Source organism: Loxodonta africana, chromosome 4, assembly GCF_030014295.1.
Source record: "Loxodonta africana isolate mLoxAfr1 chromosome 4, mLoxAfr1.hap2, whole genome shotgun sequence".
In the NCBI taxonomy this organism is placed as follows: Eukaryota; Metazoa; Chordata; class Mammalia; order Proboscidea; family Elephantidae; genus Loxodonta; species Loxodonta africana.
The window spans coordinates 55124990-55149055 of record NC_087345.1 but is presented as its reverse complement, the minus strand read 5'-3'; the positions used below and the strand labels follow the sequence as shown (position 1 = coordinate 55149055).

Sequence of the window (24066 nt, the reverse complement as noted above, 5' to 3'; positions counted from 1 at the left end):
TACATAGGGTCACTATGAGTGTTTCAATCTGTTGTACGCAGGGTCACTATGAGTCAGAAGTGACTAGATGGCACCTAACAACAACAGCCAAAGACAGATTTATATTTTGCTGGTATTCAAAATTTTGCTGAATAAACTATATATAGATTACGGGGTGAGAAGCATTCTCTGGGTCTACAAAGTTGACCTTAATTTCTATTGAAATTCCACGCTTTCACAGTTTTCCTCATCCACAGGCTGAATTATTTAAAATAACCTCTAATAAAATATTATGGGGAAAAAACAGGAAAATATGCTAAATAATGCAAGACAGATTAATTCTTAAAAGCAATTCTTCTTCTAGAAGCACAAAAACATTTAAAATTACTCTATCCATTTTCTCACTTTCTATGTGATCTTGAGCCAATTAAGCTCTCTAAGCCTCAGTTTTCTCCTCAGGAAAAAAAGATAATAAGAGAAGCTTTAATTACCACATAGGATTGTTGAAAGGATTATTAAAACAGCACATAGAGCACATTAGCCAACCACTGTGAATACAGTGAGTTTTCAATATATGCTAACTGTTATCATTTAAATCAAAACTTCACTGCAATATGACCTCTACCTATTCAAAGATTATATTTTCTGTGGCAACCATCTCCATCAACCCATTCATGGAAACCTACTAAATAGCAGTAACTTCAGAAGTACTCTGAGAACAGGTGTCTGAGTCTCTCAGCAGCCTTCCTGGACTATGCATCTCCTCTTTGAATTAGGTAATGTGGTCAGGGCACTATGCTATCACTGTTCTTACCATATTTCCTTACATTACTTGAGATCTCCTTCTGGGCAAGGACTATGTCTTATTCATTCCTATATCCCCAGACTACAGCCCAATAGTTCTTAACCCTGACTCACACTAGAATCACATGGGGACCTTATAAAAATATTAATGCCTGGGATCCACCCCACACCCCAGATCCATTAAATCATACTGGAGGGGAGGGGGAAACAGCTTGAGCGGGGGTATTTTTTTTTTAATTTTCATATGATATTAATATGCTGCTAGTGTTAACCACTGCATTCTAACATTTAACATACAAAATACAAAAAAAAAAACCACGGTGCTGTCAATTCCTACTCATAGCAACCCTACAGGACACAGTAGAACTTCCCCATAGGATTTCCAAGGCTGTAATCTTTATGGAGGAGCCCTGGTGGCACAGTGGTTAAGAATTTGGCTGCTAACCAAAAGATCAGCAGTTTGAATCCACCAGCCGGCTCCCTGGAAACCCTATATGGCAGTTCTACTCTGCCCTATATGGTTGCTATGAGTCAGAATCAAGTCAACGGCAAGTTTGGTTTTGTTTTTTTTTTAAAACTTTACAGAGGCAGACTGCCACATCTTTCTCTTGAGGAGCAACTGGTGTGTTCAAGCTGTCCACCTTTTGGTTAGCAGCCTTGTGCTTAACCACTGAGCAACCAGGGCTCACTTTCTATGCAGATATATACATACAGAAATACATATACATATAAAATACTCAGTTTAAGACTCTGATCCTCAATAGCTTCCCCACTCCAATCATCTCTTCCCTTTAAGCACACGATATATCTAATAAACATTGGTTACATGCTGCCTTAAGATGGCTTTTAAACTGTTAGCTCAATACTTAAGCTTTTTCATGTAATTATGCCTTATCATTCTTCCTAGATTACAGTTTGCTTCTTGAGAATATGCACTGCCTTATTCTTGTTTTCTCTACAGTGCTTAGGATGGTGCCTTGAACATAGACATGTAATAAACATTTGACTGATCTTATAAAAGTACAAAAGTTACTGGCAGGAAGTATGTCACATCCAAATTATCCAATTTGGGCTTACTATTACCAAGAAAATAGAAAAGGTGAAAGAATGAGAAAAAACATTTTAAAATACCTCTAGTCTAATATATAAGAACTAGTTTATCTCATTAGAGAACATCTGGATATTTACATATTTTATTACAGTCATCACACACAGTCTCCCACCCCCACCTGTCATTTTCAGTTTTTGACCTGCTTACTTACTAAAACAATCTTCTAGTTGATTTTGGTATCTTTAGCTGCTGTCAGGTGCCTTTATAATAATTTTATAACACTCTGTAATTAGTAAAAAGAGTTAATGAAAGTCTCAATGAATGGGTCATACAGATGTTTAAGAACCACTTCTTGAAAGAACTTAATGTTTATCAACTATTAAAACAGACTACATACAAGCTACATGCTTATCTATTAACATAAATTTGGTTGGGAATACTGTATAAAAATCTTAGTATTAGATATAATACAATTCTACTTTTGAATATTGACAGATTCTAGGCAGATTTTCACCTGTACAATATTTTCATACCCGAAAATTTTGTAAAATGCAATATGACTTTTTCAAACAAAAGTGCCAGGTTGTAATACACAATAAACTTCACAACAGGTATTCTCAAGGTTGAAATTACTAAGAGAAACAGTACATAATTCTAAAAGGGGACAATCTGTAAACTTGAAAATGGTGCACTTTCAAAGTTCTGTGTTGCATATTTTACCACTATTAAAATAATGTGAAATATTTGAGTTATTTCTAAAAAGCCAAATATGGAGATGAGGCACTCAAAAAGTGTGCCTACTAATTAGATACTGTGGTAAAACATTACCATGTTGTGTTATTGGGTCAGACCGGCACAAAGCCTATAGAGCCACAGTTACCACTGAAGAAAGCAGTTCTCAACTCCCTGTTCAATTAAAAAGGATCAAATTCCACAGACAAAAATGGTGCCCTGGATTGTTTGTTTTTAAGTAAGATTAAATTTAGGAGTTGCCAACACCCAAACGAAAAACATTCCACAGTATCAGACTCAATGGTAGTGGAGAGTCATCTACATTCTCAGCACTATGTTCCCTTATCCAGAACAGGAATATTAACAAAGGATGTTTCTCAGGATTTCACAAGATACACTCTACTTACTTACCACAGTAAACATTACCCTTCTTTAAAAAAAAAAAAAGTACTTAAAATAATTTTAGCACAAGCAGACACACAAAAAGTGAAGTTTAGTATCTGCCAAGATAGTTCCCAAAATAAAGCCCCTGTCAGATGAAGAGTGAGGAAAAGATTGAAAATGACAAATTCTTCTATTTGGACCATCAGCTAATTTTAAAAATAAAGTTGAGGAATGTAGCTTTTCCAAAGCCTTGTCTTCATTTTCCCCTTAACCTTCATGTTTTTCGCTCAAAAAAAAAAAAAAAACCTAGAAATTTGATTACCACTCTTATGAATTCCTTTTAAAGCAATTTAATGAATAACAGATCTTTTGTGCAAGTAGCAAACCACAGAGGACAGTTTTGCTGGCTGATAAAAATCTCTCTGAAACACTCTTAGAAAAACATGTCCTACAAAGAAAAACTCTGATTTTCCAGGTAAATCATAGGTAAGGCTTAAAACTCTGGGAATGTTTCATATACGCCCTAGTCTATTGCAAATGCTTTTATTTAAAACCACAAATAAAGTTAGTAATTCTTAATAGCTTTTTTATTTACTAAATGTCAAAGTTGGGTAAATCAGAAGGCCATGAGTGAAAAAATGTGAAACCTAGAGAGCCAATGAGAAAAAAGATGCAGCTACTTTGGGTAAAACAAGATAGATGAATCATTTCCCAAAACCGGTGAGCTCTGATTTTTTATTTGGGATTGTTTTGTTGGTGGTAAACAGTCATACACTAAGTAAAAATGTTTCACCACTCTAAAGGGAAGATGCCCTTCCAGCAGAAATGTTGAGACTGCTCAAAAACACCAAAAAAAAAAAAAAAAAAAAAAAAACCCGACCATAAGTGTGTTCCTGAATACACAGAACCAAACAAATAGGAGAAGAGATCATCTAAAGTAAAAGAATTGTGGGTTGCTGTTTTCCTACTGCCCTAAATATTACTTAGAAAGAACTGTGTGTTGGGGAACACTATTTCCAAAAAAGTTGTTTTACATATGAAATAGTGCATATACGCATTTGGATTCACTGCAAAATAGAGCTGTCTTGGATATTGCTGAGGTGACATTTACTTCACAGGTGCCATTAAACACTGTCAAGACGGTAAGAAGAGAAAAGCAATCTGGTAGCTTAAGAACACGTGGGAAACTAAATTGAATATGTCGTCATCACCACTAGTCAATTTTTCTAACTGATAAAGCATAAACAGACTAGCCTAGGTAGGCAAGTCCTGGAGCCACAAGTTGTCTTTCCACCACTGTAAAGTAGCCTGGGCCAGAGCCCTTAGTCCGGATGTCCGAGAAGCACATGTCCTAACTTTGGATCGGGGGGAACTTCCCAGGAAGCATTTGTTCCAGAGTAAAACTCCATCACCCTCTGCCTGCACAACTCGGTGAAGGGATATGAACAACGAAGCTAGGGTGGGCAAACTGCGGGCCCGGAGACCTGGGAGCTCCCTGGAGGAAGAGACAAGGAGGCCCGCCAAGGTCCGGCTCACCTCTGTCGCGGGGATGTTGACCACGCCGGTGGAGCGCCGCTTCTCCCGCAGCTTCCTCTTCTCGATCTGCCCCTTGCCTTTCCTGGCGCTGGGGCCCGAGCTTTTGCCCTTCTCGGGGCCGCCGTCCCGCTCTTCCTCGTCGCCCCGGGGCGGCGGTGGCCCCGAGGCGGGGGCGGGGGCGGCGGCGGCAGGGGGATCATCCTCGGGCCTCCGCGAGCCCGGGACGGCCCGGGCCAGAGGCGCCGGGCCGACAGCGCAGTTCACGCCCCCGGGGCTGGGGGCGGCAGGTGCGGCTGCGCCGGCCGAGAGGTTGTTGTTCAGCTCGTTGGCCACGGCTGCTGCCGAGGTGCCCAACACCCCCGCTGGGGGCTTCGCGGCCGCGTCGCTGCTGCCGCCGCCCGAGGCAGCCGGGCCCGGGGGATTCTGCTTGGCGCGCATCTTCTCGCGCTTCGCCTTCCACTCCTCCAGGAAGTCTGTGGTGCTGCCGCTGCTGGCCCGGTAGCCACCGGTCGCCATATTCCCAGCGGGGCCGGCCGAGCTCTCACCTCAGGCCGCCCACCCCCGCTCCAGGCGCCGCCGCCTCTTCCTTCCCACAGCCCGGAGGATGCGAGGGAACGACCCCCCGGCGCGGGGACAGCCGCGGCTCCCTCAGCAGCTGGCAGGTCTGAGGGGAAACACAAGAGGGGAGCGGGGAAAGGAAACGTGAGGTCCTCGCCCGGCCCGAGGGTCTCCTCCTCGGCCGTGCCCCTGGGAGCTCCCGCAGAGCGTGCCCGCTTCTTCCCGACCGCGAGAGGCTGCCGCGTCTCCACCCAACAAAGTTTCCCCGACGCACCTACACGGCGGGCGACGGGCTGCACCCCGACCCGGGATCGCCGCGCCTCGAGGGGAGGGGAAAGCGATGACCCCACCTCCGAGGGCCCGGGCCGCCCGCCCCTTTCTCCCCAGGATCAGCGCCTGCAGCGGTCGGCGCGTCGGGACCAGACCTCGCCACCTGTCGGCCTGTTTCACTGCCCGCCCCCTCTCTCTGGCCGCCGCCGGTCCGAAGTCTCCACTACAGACACCCCGATTCGGGGGCGAGGCGCGGAGCCCCTCTCCGGCTCGCGGGGGAAGCGGAGACCCGAGCAGACACTAGCTGTCCGGCCAAGCCGAGGAGGGGGCGGGCGACCGGCCCCAGCGTGGGCGGCCGGTGAACTCCTTACCTTGGAAGAGTTTGGGGTAACGAGCACGGAGCAAGGGGGCGGGGGGGCGTGCCCAGGTGAGCCCAAGCGGCCGCGCAGCCGGCGCGGAACAAGCCGCGGCAAACTCGCGGTCCCGTGCTCGCGGCTTTCCTGGGATAGGAGGGAGGGGACGAGGGAGGGACAGAAGGAGGGAAAGAACAAGGGGCGGGAGGGGAGCCGAACGGCGCCGAAGCTCGGGCGGAAAGGGCCGAGGCAGCGCGCGAGGGGCGCGGCGCGGACCGGGAGGGTCGTACGGGCCGACGCCCCGCCCCCGGCGCTCAGGTGCGCGGCGCCGCGTCCAGGCGGCTGCTGCTGGAAGCCCCGTGCTCCGTGCCTGCCGCCCGCGGGTCGTACTGCACATTCCTGGGCTCGGTGCCTCCGGGCGTCCAGCCTCTCGGCGCCTCTGACTCCGGGGCGGGAGCGGCCCTCCACGCCCTTCACCCCTCTCCTCTCCTCCGCCTCTCCCGTCTCCCACTACTCTTCCTTTTAAGTACAAGACCAAATTTTTCTAGGGGAAAGTCTCCATTGCTGCTGGCTGAGGCGAAAGTGTAGTCAACTGGTGGTGATTCAGGGCCTGAGTAGCGAGGATGTGGAAATACCCACGCGTCCCTTTTCCTAGTCCTTGCTCCACTGAATTTCAGACGAACTAGGGTGGCAGACAAGAGGACGGAAAGAACCAAAACAAACCCAGTACCCTCTAAGAAGGGTCTGTAAATCCTTATGAAAGAGTTGCCTAAAAGGAGAAACTTAAATTGTCATTGCTAACCTAAATGCTGGCGGTTTGGACCTACCCACCTTCCCAAGGAAGAAGAGTCCTTGGCGATATGCTTCCTTGAAGATTATAACCAAGAAAACCCTATGAACAGTTCTACTCTGTAACAGCCAGTGTCGCCGTGAGTCTGAATGACTCGGTGGCAACTAACACCAACTATTAGGTTTGCAAGAGAAAATTAAAAACTCGTTTCTACAGCATGTTGTATTGGCTAACACAGTCCTATTTGGAGTTTTCTTGTTAGCCTTTTCTGTACACCGCCTCCTCTTTACAGATAGTGAATTTACCAGCAAAGATCCCTAGGGCAAGTACTAAAGCTGTACTGATGCTGATTTCAGAGAAGCTAGGGAGGTGACTGTCTCTGTTTTTCCATCCTTAACATGCCAAAGGGTAAATCTTATCCTAAGATGTAAGTCATCAAAAATGTCTGTATCAGGGCTAGGTGAGCTGCTGCTGACAGACACCTGAGAAGACCTCACACTATGCAAATAGTGCCAGAGCACATCATTGTCATAGGCTACAAATGCCAGGTCACCATTTTGTAAAAACTAGGAGAGCTCTGAGTCACACTCTTACTTAACAGATCTTTCTTCCTACTTAATATGCCTGTTTTGCCCAGGTGGCACATGTGGGTGGGCAGTCAGTGTGTGCCTGAGACAGGAATGGGAGCAGGAGAAAGTGATTCACATGCTATTTATTTTTCAGAGGGAATGTCACAATTCTGGTCTATGCTTTGAGGTAGACATACGGGTGTGAGAGAGCTCTGGAATACTCATTGGAAAAATAAAGGCCTCTTTGGGAATGGTTTTTAAAAGTTGGGTGTCTGATTGCCTAGCTGGTACCAACACCGTATGCCACACCTGAAATTCCTCAATTGCAGATTCATTCTTTTGTTTTCTGAGTTTTAAAGTGGGGAGGGGATAAGGGCTGGGTATTAAACATAATCACAGTAATCTTTTAATTTATCAGAGTGTGCTCTTCGGGGCCTGCACCATATAGAGGAAAGAGCATATAGTCAGCCTGAACACAAACATATATTAAGTAATTGAAAGATCTTTGGCATGCTATTTAACTTCTCTGAAACTCAGCTTTCTTTACTACAAAATCAGCAATAACAACATATATTTTTGAGTTATTACCACAACTAATTGATACTGCATATAAATGCAAGAAAGGTGCCCTCAGTAAACATTAACAGACTATCAAACAAAGCCATGGGTCTCTAAAAAGTGTGTGTGGCAGGCAAATAAAATGAGAGTTACTGAACACACAATATTAACTTGAAAACAATAGACTTTGAGCTAGAATAATACTTATGCCACATACATTTATCACTTCATCTTAGACCAGTTGTCTTAGTATTAATAGACTCTGAGTTAGGAATGTTGGCCACTACTGACTTGTGTGGCTTTGGGCAAGTTGCTTAACTTTTGTGCCTCTGTTTACTTAAACATATAAAGTGGGCATAATAAGACTTCCTACATTGTGCGAGTGTCATGAAAGTGCTTGTGACCCTTAGATAAAAGGTTGTCTGTGAGTACCAGGGTCGGTATTAGTAGCCTATAAAGTGCCCTAGAAGCCATGGATAAAGGAGATTATTGGGGTACAAAGCACTGTTTGTTATTATTATCATTTAATATACCTTTTTTGTCTTTACCTTACCATTCTCAATATTCCCAAGTATATATTTCATCCACGCTGCTTCCAACATTGCACCAGGATATTTAGCTGAGTCAGTCTTAAACTGCAAGATGTGTGCATATTCTCAATCTCATGTATAGCATTCTGATGAAATAGTCCTCAAGACTCTGAGCTTGGTTTCTCAACGTCAGCACTATTGACATTTGTGGCTGGATAATTCTTTGTTGTGGGAGGCCATCCTGTGCACTGTAGAATATTTAGCAGGATCCTTGGCCTCTACCCACTAGATAATAGTAGCATACTCCCCCAAGTTGTGACAAACAAAATTGTCACCAGACATTGCCAAATGTCCTCTGGGGGACAAAATCATCCCAAATTGAGAACCTCCAAGCTAGCCTAAAATAGCTAATTTTGGTCTTACTTGATCAAGCTAATTACTTGATCTTAATAAGAGGAAATATGATGATGCTAACAAAAGATTCATTTTAATATGTCAGAATACTTATTCTAAATAGCAAGTCTTAATGAAGTGAAATAGGCTGTACATGTTGAAATAATAACATATTGGGAAATAGCCATTTTGTCTTCAATGCAAATATTTCTGGAGCATATGCAATCCATCCTCTTTTTTTTTTAATCAAAAAATACAAATTTAAAAATCAAAGTCTTTAGTTCTGCAAGGATTATAACAAAAACAGCAATTACCTCACTATCCTCCCCACTCCCAGAACTCTGACACTCTTAGCTGTTTCTACTAATACAGTCTTCCTATTTTTCAAAATACGCTTATCTGCTATTTTACTTCTTAGTTTTCCAATTTTTAGATATCTTTTATTGACTTCATTCTGTAGAAGAAAAGGAATCAGCTCTTTTACACCAACTAAATATATACTTTTCTTTTTCCAAACTCCCGTCTATGCTTTTATCACAATTTTTATTAAAACGTTTAGAGTTTAGAGTATCATGATTATGCATATGTTCAGAGCTAAGACATGTATTATACATACTATGATTGCATTTCTTTCTTTCTTTCTCGTTTAACAGCTGCTTTTCCTTGTTGCATAGCTATTTCTTTTTCCTGGAGTTAAAACTTGCCTTTTTTACCATTTGTTTATTTTTCTATATTGCTGTTAAGTGCCATCAAGTTGATTCTGACTCATAGTGACCCCATGTGACAGAGTAGAATTGCTCCATAGGGTTTTCTAGGCTGTAATTTTCACAGGTACAGACAGAGCCGCTGAGTGTCTGAACCACCAACCTTTAGGGTAGGAACTGAGCGCTTAACAATTGCACCACCAGGACTCCTTATTTTTTTATATAACCAAAACAAAACCAAACCCATTGCCACTGAGTTTATTCCAACTCATAGCAACCCTATAGGACAGAGCAGAACTGCCCCACAGCGTTTCCAAGGAGCGGCTGCTGATTCCAACGGCCAACCTTTTGGTTAGCAGCCAAGCACTTAACCACTGTGCCACCAATGCTCCATTTGTCTATATACCAGCCACAAATTTATACCCAAACTCTCCTCCCTTAAGTGTAGTTAAAACACATTGGGTAATTTATTAGTTTTACTTCTCTTTTTCTGGGAGCATTCTTCCTGGAGCGCTCCATCTTCTGGTCTAGTCTTGACTGATTGTTCTCTAAACTCATTGCTCAGTGGTCATCCTGAGAATTCCTTTCTTATATGGATCCCTTGTTTCTTGAATCCTGCAATTTACTCTTTCTTGCTTTGTTCCTTCCCCCCATTTTAGTGGAATACATCATCAGTGTATTCCAGAGGTAAGGTGAGACATTTTTGGAGACTTTGCATGTTGGAAAATGTTTTTAATTTATCTTCACACTTGATTAATAGTTTCGTACTCTAGGTTGGAAATCATTTTCCTTCAGAATATGATTTTACTATACTGTCTTTAGTTTCTGGAATTGCTGTTGAGCAGACCAATGTCATTCTCATTCCTTTGTCCTTTCTCTTTTGAAGTTTTTGAATCTTCTCATCTAGGTCTTCTGAAATATCTTGAAGATATGCCCTGATGTGGTCTTTTTTCATTATTATGTTAGGCACTCATTGGACCCTTTAAATCTCCACTTCAGGAAAGACAACACACAATACAGGCGAGGTCAGCACAGCTGGACTAAACTAAAAGCAAAGAAGTTTCCTGAATAAACTGAATGCTTCGAAGGCCAGTGTAGTAGGGGCGGGGGTTTGGGGTCCATGGTTTCAAGTGATATCTAAGTCAATTGGCATAATAAAATCTATTAAGAAAACATTCTGCATCCCAGTTTGGAGAGCGGCCATCTAAGATGCATCAAAGGGTCTCAACCCACCTGGTGCAAAGGAGAATGAAGAGTACCAAAGACCCAAGGTAATTATGAACGCAAGAGACAGAAAGGACCACATAAACCAGAGACTGCATTGGCCTGAGACCAGAAGAGCTAGATGGTGCCTGGCTACAACCAATGACTGCCCTGACAGGGAGCACAACGGAGAGCCCCTGAGGGAGCCGGAGAGCAGTGGGATGCAGACCCCAAATTCTCGTAAAGAGAACAGACTTAATGATCTGACTGAGACTAGAAGGACCCCGGAGGTCATGGTGCCTAGACCTTCTGTTAGCCCAAAACAGGAACCAGTCTCAAAGCCAACTCTTCAGACAGGAATTGGACTGGACTGTGGGATAGAAAATGATAGTGGTGAAGAATGAGCTTCTTGGTTCAAGTAGACACATGAGACTATGTTGGCATCTCCTGTTCAGAGGGAAGATGAGACAGCAGAGAGGGTCCGAAGCTGGCCGAATGGACACTAAAATAGAAAGTGGAGGGAAGGAATGTGCTGTCTCATTAGACAGAAAGCAATTAGGAGTATATATATATATATAAAAAAACCAGTGCCGTTGAGTCAATTCCGACCCATAGTGACCCTATAGGACAGAGTAGAACTGCCCCATAGAGTTTCCAAGGAGCGCCTGGCAGATTTGAGCTGCTGACGCTTTGGTTAGCAGCCGTAGCACTTAACCACTATTCCACCAGGGTTTCCTAGGAGTATATAGGGAAAAAAAATATATAGGAGGCGTATATAAATTGTATGAGAGACTGACTTGATTTGTAAACTTTCACTTAAAGCACAATAAAAAAAATTTTTTTTTAAATCTGCGCTTCAAGGAGCAAGGGCGGGGGTTTGGGGACTATGGCTTAAGGGGACTTCTAAGTCAATTGGCAAAATAATTCTATTATGAAAACATTCTGCATCCCACTTTGAAATGTGGTGTCTGGGGTCTTAAATGCTAACAGGCAGCCATCTAAGATGCATCAATTCGTCTCAACCCACCTGGATCAAAGGAGAATGAAGAACACCAAGGTCACACGATAACTATGAGCCCAAGAGACAGAAAGGGCCACATGAACTAGAGACTTACATCATCCTGAGACCAGAAGAACTAGTTGGTGCCCGGCCACAATCGATGACTGCCCTGACAGGGAGCACAACAGAGAACCCCTGAGGGAGCAGGAGATCAGTGGGATGCAGACCCCAAATTCTCATAAAAAGACCAGACTTAATGGTCTGACTGAGACTAGAGGAATCCCGGCGGTCATGGTCCCCAAACCTTCTGTTGGCTCAGAACAGGAACCATTCCCGAAGACTACTTATCAGACATGGAAGGGACTGGACAATGGGTTGGAGAGAGATGCTGCAGAAGAGTGAGCTACTTGTATCAGGTGGACACTTGAGACTGTGTTGGCATCTCTTGTCTGGAGGGGAGATAGGAGGGTAGAGAGGGTTAGAAACTGGCAAAATGGTCACGAAAGGGGAGACTGGATGGAGGGAGCGGGCTGACTCACTAGGGGGCGAGTAAGTGGGAGTATGGAGTAAGGTGTGTATAAGCTTATATGTGACAGACTGACTTGATTTGTAAACATTCACTTAAAGCACAATAAAAATCATTTTTTAAAAAAATGCGCTTCAGCTGGGAAATTTTCTTATCCAATATCTTTGATAATTCCTCCGTTTTGTCTGTTCTGTCTCCCTGAAACTATTGTTAAGCAGATGTTGGACTTCTAGGAGATGTATAATAAACTTTAATCTTTTCTCTCCTATTTTCCATCTCTTCTTTTATTCCACTTTTAGGGAAATTTCCTTCACCTTGTATACCAATCTTTCTATTGAATTTTGTTTCTGCCATCACTTTTTTTTCCTTAAGATCTCCTTCTTGTCTCTAAATTACCTTTTTCCACAGCACCTTATTCTTGTGCCACAGATTCAGCATCTTTTCTCTTTTCCCCCTCATGCTGGTCTTTTGCATTGTTTCTCTTGCATATGCGTTCCTTTCTTCTTTTTGCTTTTTTTAGTCTTCATCTTTGATCTTAGAAAATTTCATTATCAGTCTGCTGTTTGTTCATATTTAAGACTAAAGCGCTGAAAAGCTGATTGGACGTGCTTTGTGAAAGGGCAGGGCTTGTTGACTGATGAGACTAATTTGGAAACTCTGGTGGCATAGTGGTTAAGTGCTATGTGCTATGGCTGCTAACCTAAGTAGGTCTGCAGTTCGAATCCACCAGCTGCTCCTTGGAAACTCTATGGGGCTGTTCTACTCTGTCCTGTAGGGTTGCTATGAGTCAGAATTAACTCGATGGCAACAGGTTTGGGCTTTTGTTTGGTTTTTTTTTTTTTTTTTTTGGTGTTTGCACCCAGGCATTTTGTGGAGGAAAGTGTCAAATGTCAGTATTTGTACAGCTTTTCTCATAGCCTGATTAGTTCCCCAAGGAGGGAAACATTCAAACTTCTGCTTTTGTTGTCAGTTGCCAGCTGTTTGAGTACCAAGCAGAAGAAGGCGACTATGGGGGCCTCATTATTCAATGTTCAGTTTTCACTACTCAGTCCCTGTGGTCAGCATGCCTGCTGTACCCAAGTCAGTGCATTTGTGATTCGGTATTAGCACAGCATGAACTTCAAGTCCTTGCTGCTGGGACTTGTAGAGAGGACTTGAGAATGTAACTATTCGTTGCGTAGATTTTTCAACTAACCTCTCATTTTCTCCCCCATCCTTTGCTGTCTTTCAGAGACGTATGCTGCTCCTCCAATTTCTGAGCCTTTCTGGAGTTCTGCAGTACGAACAGGAATTGCTTCTTATTGGTTTTGTCTCCTGCAGATGGATAGAATTCATCCTTCTCTGCTCTACTAAAGTCTAGCTGCTTTCCATCTTTTGTTTACATATCTTCTCATCTCCCACCATCTTTGTTGTTAATGGTTTATTGTTTTACTTTGATTTTAATGGAGTTACTTGAGAGGGTAGAGATATGTGTGTTCAATCTGTTATGTTTAACAGGAGCCCAGTTCATGCATTTTTTGTATTTCCAGATACTTTCTAGACTATTCCATATAAGGCCAGGATAGCAGAGATCTCTGTACCTTATTTCCCTCTACACTGGATTAAATCATAAACTCATATTGATTGACACTGTAAGAAAGAATTCTATGAAATGTATCTTCTGTAGACTGATTTTGAACATGTAACTCAGTACATCTGATATTAGTATTAAGAATAGTGTATTTTCCTTTGCAACTTGTTTTTTTAATCATAGTAAAACCGGGAGCTATATAGCTAACAAATTTTCTCTTTTTCAATTGTTGTTAGGTGTCATCAATTTCATTCCAAGCCATAGCAACCCTATGTACAATAGAATGAAACACTGCCTCGTTCTGTGCCATCCTCGCAATTAGTTGTTATGCTTGAGCCGATTGTTGCAGCCACTGTGTGTCAATCCATCTCATTGAGGATCTTCCTCTTTTTCAGTGACTCTCTGCTTTACCAAGCATGATGTCCTTCTCCAGGGGCTGGTCCACCCTGATAACATGTCCAAAGTACGCAAGACGAAGTTTCATCATCCTTGCTTCTAAGGAGCATTCTGTTTGTACTTCTTCCAAGACAGGTTTGTTCATTCTTCTGGCAGTTCACAATATGTTCAATATTTGTTGCCAACACCATAATTCAGAGGCGTCAGTTCTTCTTTGATCTTTATTGATTGTCCAGCTTTTGCGTGCATGTGAGGTGATTGAAAATACCATGGCTTGGGTCAGGTGCACCTTAGTCCTCAAAGTGACATCTTTGCTTTTTAACACCTTAAGGAGGTCTTTTGCAGCAGACTTGCCTAATGCAATACGTCATTTGATTTCATGACTGCTGCTTCCATGGGTGTTGATTGTATTTGTAAAATGAAATCTTTGACAATTTCAATCTTTGCTCCATTTATCATGATGTTGCTTATTTGTCCATTTGAGAGGATTTTTGTTTTCTTTATGTTGAGGTGCAATCCATACTGAAGGCTGTAGCCTTTGATCTTCATCAGTAAGTGCTTAAAGTCTTCTTCACTTTCAGCAAGGAAGATTGTGTCATCTGCATATGATAGGTTATTAATGAGTCTTCCTCCAATCCTGATGCTGAGTTCTTCTTCATGTAGTATAGCTTCTCAGATTATTTGATCAGCGTACAGGTTGAATAAGTGTGATGAAAAGATACAACCCTGACACACACCTTTCCTGACTTTAAACCACACACTATACCCTTGTTCTGTTAGAAAGACTACCTTTTGATCTATGTATGGTTTCCACATGAGCACAATTAAGTGTTCTGGAATTCCTATTTTTAAAATGTTACCCATAATTTGTTATAATCCACACAGTTGAATGCCTTTGCATAGTCAATAAAACACACGTAAACTTCTTTCTGGTATCCTTTCCTTTCAGCCAAGATCCATCTGACATCAGCAGTGATATCCCTTGTTGCACATCCACTTCTGAATTCAGCTTGAATTTCTGGCAGTTCTCTGTGGACATACTGTTACAACTGCTTTTGAATGATCTTTGCAAAATTTTCCTTGTGTGTGATATTAATGATGTTGTTCAATAATTTCCACATTCTGTTGGAGCTCCTTTCCTTGGAATGGGCACAAAAATGGATCTCTTCCTATCAGTTGGCCAGACAGCTGTCCTTCAAATTTCTTGGCACAGACAAGTGATCACCTCCTGCACTGCATCAGTTTGTTGAAACATCTCAATTGGTGTTCCGTCAATTCTTGGAGTCTTGTTTTTTGCTAATGCCTTTAGTGCAGCTTGGATTTCTTCCTTCAGTACCATCAGTTCTTAATCAAATGCTACCTCCTGAACTGGCTGAACATTGACCAATTCTTTTTGGCATAGCGACTCTGTGTATTCCTTCCATCTTCTTTTGATGCTTTCTGTGTCATTCAATATTTTCCCCCCCGGAATCCTTCAATATTGCTAGTTGAGGCTTGAATTTTTTCTTCAGTTCTTTCAGCTTGAGAAATGCTGACTGTGTTTTCCCTTTTGCTTTTCTAACTCCAGGTCTTTGCATATGTCATTGTAATATTTTGTCTTCTTGAGCTGCTCTTTAAAATTTTCTCTTCACTTCTTTTACTTTGTCATTTCTTCCATTTGCTTTAGCTACTCTGTGTTTAAGGGCAAGTTTCAGAGTCTCTTCTCACATCTATTTTGGCCTTTTCTTTCTTACCTGCCTTTTCAATGACCTCTTGCTTTCTTACTATGTGACATCCTTGATGTCATTCCATAACTCATCTGCTCTCCAGTCATTAGTAGTGTTCAGTGCGTCAAATCTGTTCCTGAGATGGTCTCTAAATTCAGGTGGGATATACTTAAGGTCGTACTTTGGCTCTCGTGGACTTGTTCTAATTTTCTTCAGTTTCAACTTGAATTTGCATATGAGTAGTTAATGGTCTGTTCTGCAGTCTGCCCCTGGCCTTGTTCTGACTGATGATACTGAGCTTCTCCATCATCTTTTTCCACAGATGTAGTCGATTTGATTCCTGTGTGTTCCATCTGGCGAAGTCCACCTATATAGTTGCCATTTATTTTGCTGAAAAAAGGTACTTAAAATGAAGAAGTAGTTCATCTTGCAAAATTCTATCATGCAGTTTCTAGCGTTGTTACTGTCACCAAGGCCATTATTTGCTTCCACCTTTCACAGTCCAGTCACCAGTAGTTATCAGTGTATCTTGATTGCATGTCTGATCAATTTTAGACTGCAGAAGTTGATTAAAAAAACTTCAATTTCTTCATCTTTTGCCTAAGTGGTTGGTGGGTAAATGTGAATAACAGTTGCATTAACTGGTCTTCCTTGTAGGCATATGGATATTATCCTATCACTGACAGCGTTATGCTTCAGGATGGATCTTGAAATGCCTTTTGTGATGATTAATGTGATACCATACCTCTTCAGCTTGTCATTGTCTTCATAGTAGACATGTGATTATCCAATTCAAAATGGCCAATACCAGTCCATTTCAGCTCACTAATGCCTAGGATATCAATCTTTATGGGTTCCACTTCATTTTTGATAGTTCCCAGTTTTCCTAGATTCATAATTTGTACATACCACATTCTAATTATTAATTGATATTTGCAGCTGTTTCTTCTCCTTTTGAGTTGTGCCACATCAGCAAATGAAAGTCAAGAAAGCTTGACTCCATCCACGTCATTAAGGTCAACTCTACTTTGAGGATGCAGCCCCTTCCCCGTCATATTTTGAGTGCTTTCCAACCTGAGGGGCTCAACTTTCAGCACTGTATCAGACAGTGTTCTGCTGATCTTCATAAGGTTTTCGCTAACCAATTTTTTGAGAAGTAGACCACCAGGTCCTTCTTCCTGGTCTGTCAGTCTGAAAGCTCCACTGAAACCTGTCCACTCTGGGTGGGCTTGTTGGTATTTGAAATATGGGGATATAGCTTCCAGCAACACAGCAACACACAAGACAAGCCACCACAGTATGACAAACTGACAGACAAGTGGTGACTTTTTTTTTTTTTTTCTCAATTGGCTGCAGGTAACTTTAGGGCCAGGTCTGTGGCCTATCTAGGGTAGATCTAGGTTTTGTGGTGCTTGAAGATTATATAATTTGGTAGACCCTCTTTGAGAAAAAGAATAGATAAGAAAATAAACATTTAGAATGAGCAAGAAATCAACGAAAAATAATTGTAATAATTGGACAAATATCAAATGTTACAAAAACTCAGAAAATTAACCTAAATTATTATTCTCTGACATTTCTATACTATTTTGTCTGCATTTTTATTATTGATAGCTGAGATGCATGAAATATATGACTTCACATACAGATGTATCTACTATTTGTAGTACAAATAAATAGTTTAGCCCTGGTGGCACAGTGGTTAAGTGCTTAGCTGCTAACTGAAAGGTTAGAGGTTTGAATCCACCAGCTACTCCACAGGAGAAAGATGTGGCAGTCTGCTTCCTTAAAGATTATAGCCTTGAAAACTCTGTGGGGTACTTGTACTCTGTTCTGTAGGATCTCTATGAGTTGGAATTGACTCAAAAGCAATGGGTTATACTATAAAACCAAAAAAACTCATTGCCATCCAGTAAATTTTTGCTCAATCACTATGCCACTAGGGTTCCCTGGTTATACTATACCAGAAAAAACCCAGTGCCATCGAGTCAATTCCGACTCACAGGGACCCTATAGGACAGAGTAGAACTGCCCCATAGAGTTTCCAAGGAGCGCCTGGCAGATTCAATTATACTATAGATCCAGTAATTCTCATAATTCTATTTCACACTATTCCCATTAAAAAAAAAAAAGTCTCACTGTTATATTCTGATGGAAATCAATTATAAAACCAAAAATAACTTTATTTAAAAAGAAGATTAATCTGTATTAACAGTGAAAACTATTCAACACATCTTCTCACAAAATCTGCTTGCTATAGCAGTAACTTCAAATAGTTAAAATTTGATTTTGAGAGAAAACTAAAACCTTTGTGCCTAAAACTAATTATGATGAGTTAAAGTAGGATGACCAGGAAGATGATCTATCTTCTTCAACAGTGATAAATGTGAAGGAAATTTTGTCTGCTAAATAAAATTTCTCTGGGGGGAAAAAAAAGAATGTATGGTATAATTGTATACTATAATTGTATATAACTGAATGCCAGATATATTCCTGATAGAAGAGAACTTCTGTTTTAATTAGATATCAGTGACAACAGAATTCTCTGTTTGTAACTTTGCACATCTGATATTTGGAAGAATTTCCCACAGACTAGCTTTAATGCCACCAGACTATACAATCCCCTACAAGGAGTAACCTTTTTGCTGCCATCAACCAACTTCCTAGTCTCTTCTACTCACTGATGACCTTAGTTCTTGGCTGACTGTTTCCTTTCCATCCCTTTTTAAGTCCAATTCTTGGTGATTACATCCAAAGAGGTAATCCATCCAATCAATTCTGGCACTTCAGGTACTTGACTCCTTGCGTCCAATAACCTTTTCCTCTTTACCCCTCTTCAGTCAGGCATTCCCACAGTTAGTCTCTTGACTGTCATCTCCAGTAAATGCTCCTCTAACATCTCAGTTTTAAACATCCCATTTTCCAGCCACTACCTTCTCCCCCTCCAGCACACTTATTCCCACCCCCATTCCAACCATATATTAATCTATTGATCCTCCCAGCTTTTCATTATCTGTAACTCCTTTTCATGTCCTAACTTCCTACTCAGCTTAAAGTTTATCATTATTAGCCTCTTCTGCGCCTGCACCTGCACAGCTAAATAAGGTTAGTTAAAAACAGTATGGTATGTTTCCTAAACTCTCAACTGGGAAGTCCATACTGTTCAGCAGTCCTACAATCCTAGTACACCTACTCTCCTGTGCTCCCAAATGAGTAGTCCACATAATTCCTTTAAACCTTCAGTACTTCCTCATCCCAACCTGACTCTCAGTTGATGAACTCGCCTCCATACTTCATTGACTAAGTAGGATCAATCAGAGTCAAGCTAATCTTCTCAAGACAGCTCTTCTCACATTCCTGCATCTGGATCTGCTCTTTGCCTTCTTCCTTTTAGATGACATTCCCTCCTCCTCTAAAAGACAGTTTTCCCATCTGTGTCTTTCCATTTTCAAGGACATTGCTCCTACAATAGATTCTCATTCTCTTCTGCATAATCAATTTCTTCCCGATTAAATCATTCCCTTCAGCATACAAATGGACTCTAGTATATCCTCTCTGAATGAGTTTTCTGTTTGCTGATATAACCAATTACCACAAATTTAGCAGCATATGCAACGGAAATTTATTATCTTACAGTTCTGTAGGATAAAAATACAATAAGAATCTCACTAGGGTAAAACCAAGGAGCTGGCAGGGCTACATTCCTTTTTGGAGGCTCTAGCAGTTTTGAATCCACCAGGCGCTCCTTGGAAACTGTATGGGGCAGTTCTGCTCTATCCTGTAGGGTCGCTATGAGTTGGAATCGACTCAATGGCAATGGTTTTGGGTTTTTTGAGGGGAGAATCCATTTCCTTGCCCTTTCTAAATTCTAAACGTCACTCACATTTCTTGATTTGTGGTTCATTTCCTCCATTATCAAAGTAAGCAGTTACATCTTTCTATGAGTTTCTTTCATAGTCATATCTCCTTTTGATTCTGCCTCTCCCACTTTTAAGAACCCTTGTGATTGCCCTGGTGGCAGAATGTTTAAGAGCTACAGCTGCTAACCAAAAGGCCTGCAGTTCAGATCCACCAGCCACTTCTTGGAAACTCTATGGGGCAGTTCCACTCTGTCCTATAGGGCCACTATGAGTCAGAATTGACTCAACAGCAATGGAGTTTTTTTGTGAGTGCTTTGGGTCCACCTAGATAATCCGGGAGAATCTCTCTTTCTTAAAGTCAGCTGATTAATAACCTTAATTGATATTCACAGGTTCTGGGGATCAGGATGTGGACCTCTTGCGGGGAGGTGCATTATTCTGCCTAGCATACCCTCTTGAAGAAAAATATGTCCCTTGGCTCCAGAATCCCATGTGGTTGATGTGTCATTTCTCTGTTCATGTTCATAGACAAAATTCTTGAAAAATTATCTTTAGTCAGTATTGCTACTTCCAGACTTACCATTCTTTCTTTGATAAATTCTGAATGGTCTTTGGTCCTCACCACTCCACAGACCACTGGCTACTCTGTCAAAATATTAACAACCTCCATGTTGCCAAACCAGTGTTCATATTCTTTTTTTTTTTCTTTTTCCTACTTGACTTTTCAGTAGGATCATTTGGCACAAACAATGACTATTTCCTTCTTTAAACCCTCCTTCTTATAACATTCTTCTCACCCTTTCCTGATTGTCCTCCAACTTTAGGTTTGCTTTTAAAAGTTACAACTTTAATAAAACTAGACTTGCTCCAAGTTGTCTTAAGGCAACCTAAAATGTCCCAATTTTTTTGCCAAGTGAAAGCCACAAAATTGGAGAAAACTTAATGAAGCCACATACTCTGGAAATATTTGAGCTGGTTTGTGGCTTGAGGCAAAGGAAGAAAACTGAAGCCATGTCAATTTCAAAAGCCATGATCTCTAGAATCACTGATCTTTCTTATAATATCTGGATAAATATCTGGATACAGATCACTAAACTGCCTCCCAAGCTACCTTCCTTTAGCAGGCAAGCAACTGGACGAAATTGCTGATGCATCTCATTTTAACCAGTTCCTCGTTATCATTCTTTATTTGCACAGTGGTGCCATCAAGAAATATTCCTGTTTTGGAATCTTTATAAGCCATTGTTATGTTCAAAAATGTGAAAAAATGTCTTTGTGAAGCAAACTTGGTTTAGAAAGAATGTTTTGGTTCTCTGGGCACAGATGGAGTGCCTGAGAAGTTCAGCTAGATACCTGGTTTGTCTGCTTTGCTGAAGATGATCCATACATTGGCATGACTCATTGGTCTTAGCATCAACAGCAATTGGACTGTGCCAGCAGTTCTGAAAGTAGTCTTGTCTACTACTGTGAAAGTCATCAGCCTTATCAGAGCCCAGTGCTGACCTCAGCCTTTTCAAGAAATTGTGCTAGAGGAGAGAGCAGAGTAGGCAGTGCTTCTCCATTACACACAGTTCACTCACTTTTCCAGGGACCAAATCTTAATATGATTAAACTTCATGCATAAATTTCACTGTTGTTTTGCTTTAAGAGGAAGGGTAGCCTACTCAGAACAATTTAACAGTTTATTTATGCTTTCGTTAAGGTGAATCTTGTCATTCAAGGTCCTACACAGGCACTATAAAACCAAAAACCAAACCCAGCTAGTTAATTCTCTTAGTGCCCCATAGGACAAAGTAGAACTGCCCCCATAGACTTTCCAAGGCTGTAAATCTTGACAGAAGTGGGTTGCCACATCTTTCTCCTACAGAACGAAGAAGTGGTGTGTTTGAACCACAGACCTTTCGGTTAGCAGCTAAGTTCTTAACCACTGTGCCACCAGGGCTCCTTACAAAATATGATTGCTGCTAAAAGAAACCCCACCAACTCAGCCATCAGTTCAGGAAGTGGAGATAAGGCAAACAATGATGCAAACTTTCCAGTGTGGAGAAAGGACCTTCTGTGGACTATGAGTGAGAAAGTCTTGTTACTTCCTCTGCAAGAAGAAATCTTCAATACCTAAAAACACCACAGAATTTTTTGAATGTTACTTCTACTGAAAAAACTAAAAAATTGAAACAAATTTATCTTTTCTTTTTCTATTTTGGCCCATAGAAAACTTCAATGGTGTTTACCACACCAAAGATGTTTCCATTGATTTACAGACAATGGAGCCCTGGTGGCACAGTGATTAAGAACTTGACTGCTAACCAAAAGGTCAGCAGTTCGAATGTACCAGCCACTTCTTGGAAACCTTGTGGGGCAGTTCTACTCTGTCCTATAGGGTCGCTATGAGTCAGAATCAACTCAACGGCAACAGGTTTGGTTTGGTTTTTGCTTTAGTGATGATGAGACATGAATTCACTCAGTCTTGGACCATGTTCTTTTACCTATAGAAGTCAATGTTTTCAGCACTTCTTGCCATGAAAATAAAAAAGTTGAAATCAGATAATACAGATGACACAATCCAATTTATTATTCAAGTGAATAAAATTTTTTTTTAACTCTCCTCTCACTGGGTTTTACTATTGAGCAAAGTTAATGTTGTCTTTTATGTTATCGACACACTTGGATTTCATTCAAATTAATGAAGATAGTATTTTACATAATAATGTTTATTGCAATAATTTATTGCTTACTACAAGCTGAGTAAATGCTTGGTAAAGTACAGGGTCAGCGGAAAAGAGGAGGACCTTCAATGAGACGGATTGACACAGTGGCTGCAACAATGGGCTCAAGCATAACAATTGATTGTAAGGATGGTGCAGGACCAGTGTTTTGTCCTGTGGTACGTAGTGTCGCTATGACGCCTCACAACAAGCTGGGTGCTGTGCTTACCACTTCACATATAGATTTAGTTTAACCATTAAACTAATATTACTTCCCTTTTATAGATTAAAAAATTTAGGCCTAGAGAGATTGAGTAACTTATTCAGTGTCAAACAGCTGGTGTATGATAAAGTCAAAATTTTCAGCACATATTTGTCTGATTCCAGAACCCATCCTTATATTCTACATCAAATGAATTAATTTTTAATGCAATGAATTAAACTAGGTAAAAAGTATTGAAGCTCAGTTTCTGTGTGCCTTTCTATAAAACTTTGTTTTGATTTCATCAAAATGTTAGGGCTCTATAACCAGTAAAAGGTTAAGAATTACTGGACTAGCACTTATCAAGTGCTTCTTTTCTTTTGGCTTTGCAGTGTCTGGAATACAGCAGGTGCTCTATAGATAAATGTTTGTCATTGGCACAGTCAGGATGGCTGTGTGGAGGTTGAAAAACCAAAAAACCAAACCCAGTGCTGTCGAGTCAATTCCAATTCATAGTGACCCTATAGGACAGAGTAGAACTGCCCCATAGAGTTTCCAAGGAGCACTTGGCAGATTCGAGCTGCCTACCATTTGGTTAGCAGCCGTAGTGTAGCACTTAACCAACCGCTACGCCACCAGGGTTTCCATGTGCAGGTTACCCAGGAAATAATCTCACCGTGTCACTGATTGGGGTGGGGAAACATCCCTTGGTGTATGCACCATAAAAACCCATAGCCGGGTTTAATTGGGAGGCTTCAGGCTCTGGTTTTACCAGCAATAGAAGAGCATGTTTGTGTCTCAGAGACCGAGTCACATTAATGTAGCCCACTTGCCTGATGCATAACAACTGAATAACTTACTGATTTTTATTGAAAAATATGAATGTCGGAAACATAGAAATTTTAAAGTCGTCATGATCAGCATGCATTCCCCAAGAAGGCAGACCCACAGGGGATTAACAGCATAACTGCAAGTTTACTTGGTAAATATGGAAAATGAACAACAGGGGTTAATTAGAGGAATCCAGTGTTTATTGGCCTCAGCTAAGAGAGCCTGAGGCACGCATGTCCACAAATAAGGAGAATTCTGCCAAACCGAAGAACAGAGAGGCTCTCCCCAGGACCTTTGTATTCCGACTCTTTGTTTGCTAAAGAAGCTGACTAGCCCTGCTACTGATGGACACATTCTTTCTTTGGATATGTTAATGATTTTGATCTGGTTAGGGTCAGGTTTTATTGGTCAGATGGCTTTCAGGTGATTTTGGCATCTCTCTGCAAAATCCAGTTTTTGAACTTTTAAAAGTTTAATCCTCCAAGGGCAATTTTATTGGCAAAAGTTATTTACTATAACTTCAGTGTACTAATGACTAATGTTTTCTAAGACCACTTGAAATGGTCTTAGTTCCTTTATCTTTCATTAGAAATTGCTCCTAATTTTAAAGTCAACACATAAACTACTTGAAGAAAGGAGCTGTAGTCATTCACTCAAGGAACATTTTGGGAGAGCACCTATTGTGTGCAAGGCCTGTATTATGCAAGTTACTGTTCTTAGCAATGGAGTACAGAGATGAATAACAGCTTGAATTTTGAAGGAGCTCACCCACCACACGACCACCCTTTGCCATGGAGTCAATACCCTGTAGGACAGTACAACTGCCCTTAGGGTTCCCAAGGCTGTAATTTTTATG

The 24066-nt window shown here is 41.4% G+C and overlaps 1 protein-coding gene across 1 annotated transcript in view; it reads right to left on the bottom strand.

The window, feature by feature from the left end:
* PAWR (pro-apoptotic WT1 regulator) overlaps positions 1 to 5287 on the bottom strand; it is a 149300-nt gene extending 144013 nt beyond the window's left edge. Inside the window, exon 1 of the mRNA XM_064283788.1 lies at positions 4487 to 5287. Within this exon, the coding sequence (XP_064139858.1) occupies positions 4487 to 5002 (516 nt within the window). The 5' untranslated portion in view covers positions 5003 to 5287. The remainder of the gene's footprint in view (positions 1 to 4486) is intronic.
* Between the last annotated feature and the right edge of the window lie 18779 nt (positions 5288 to 24066).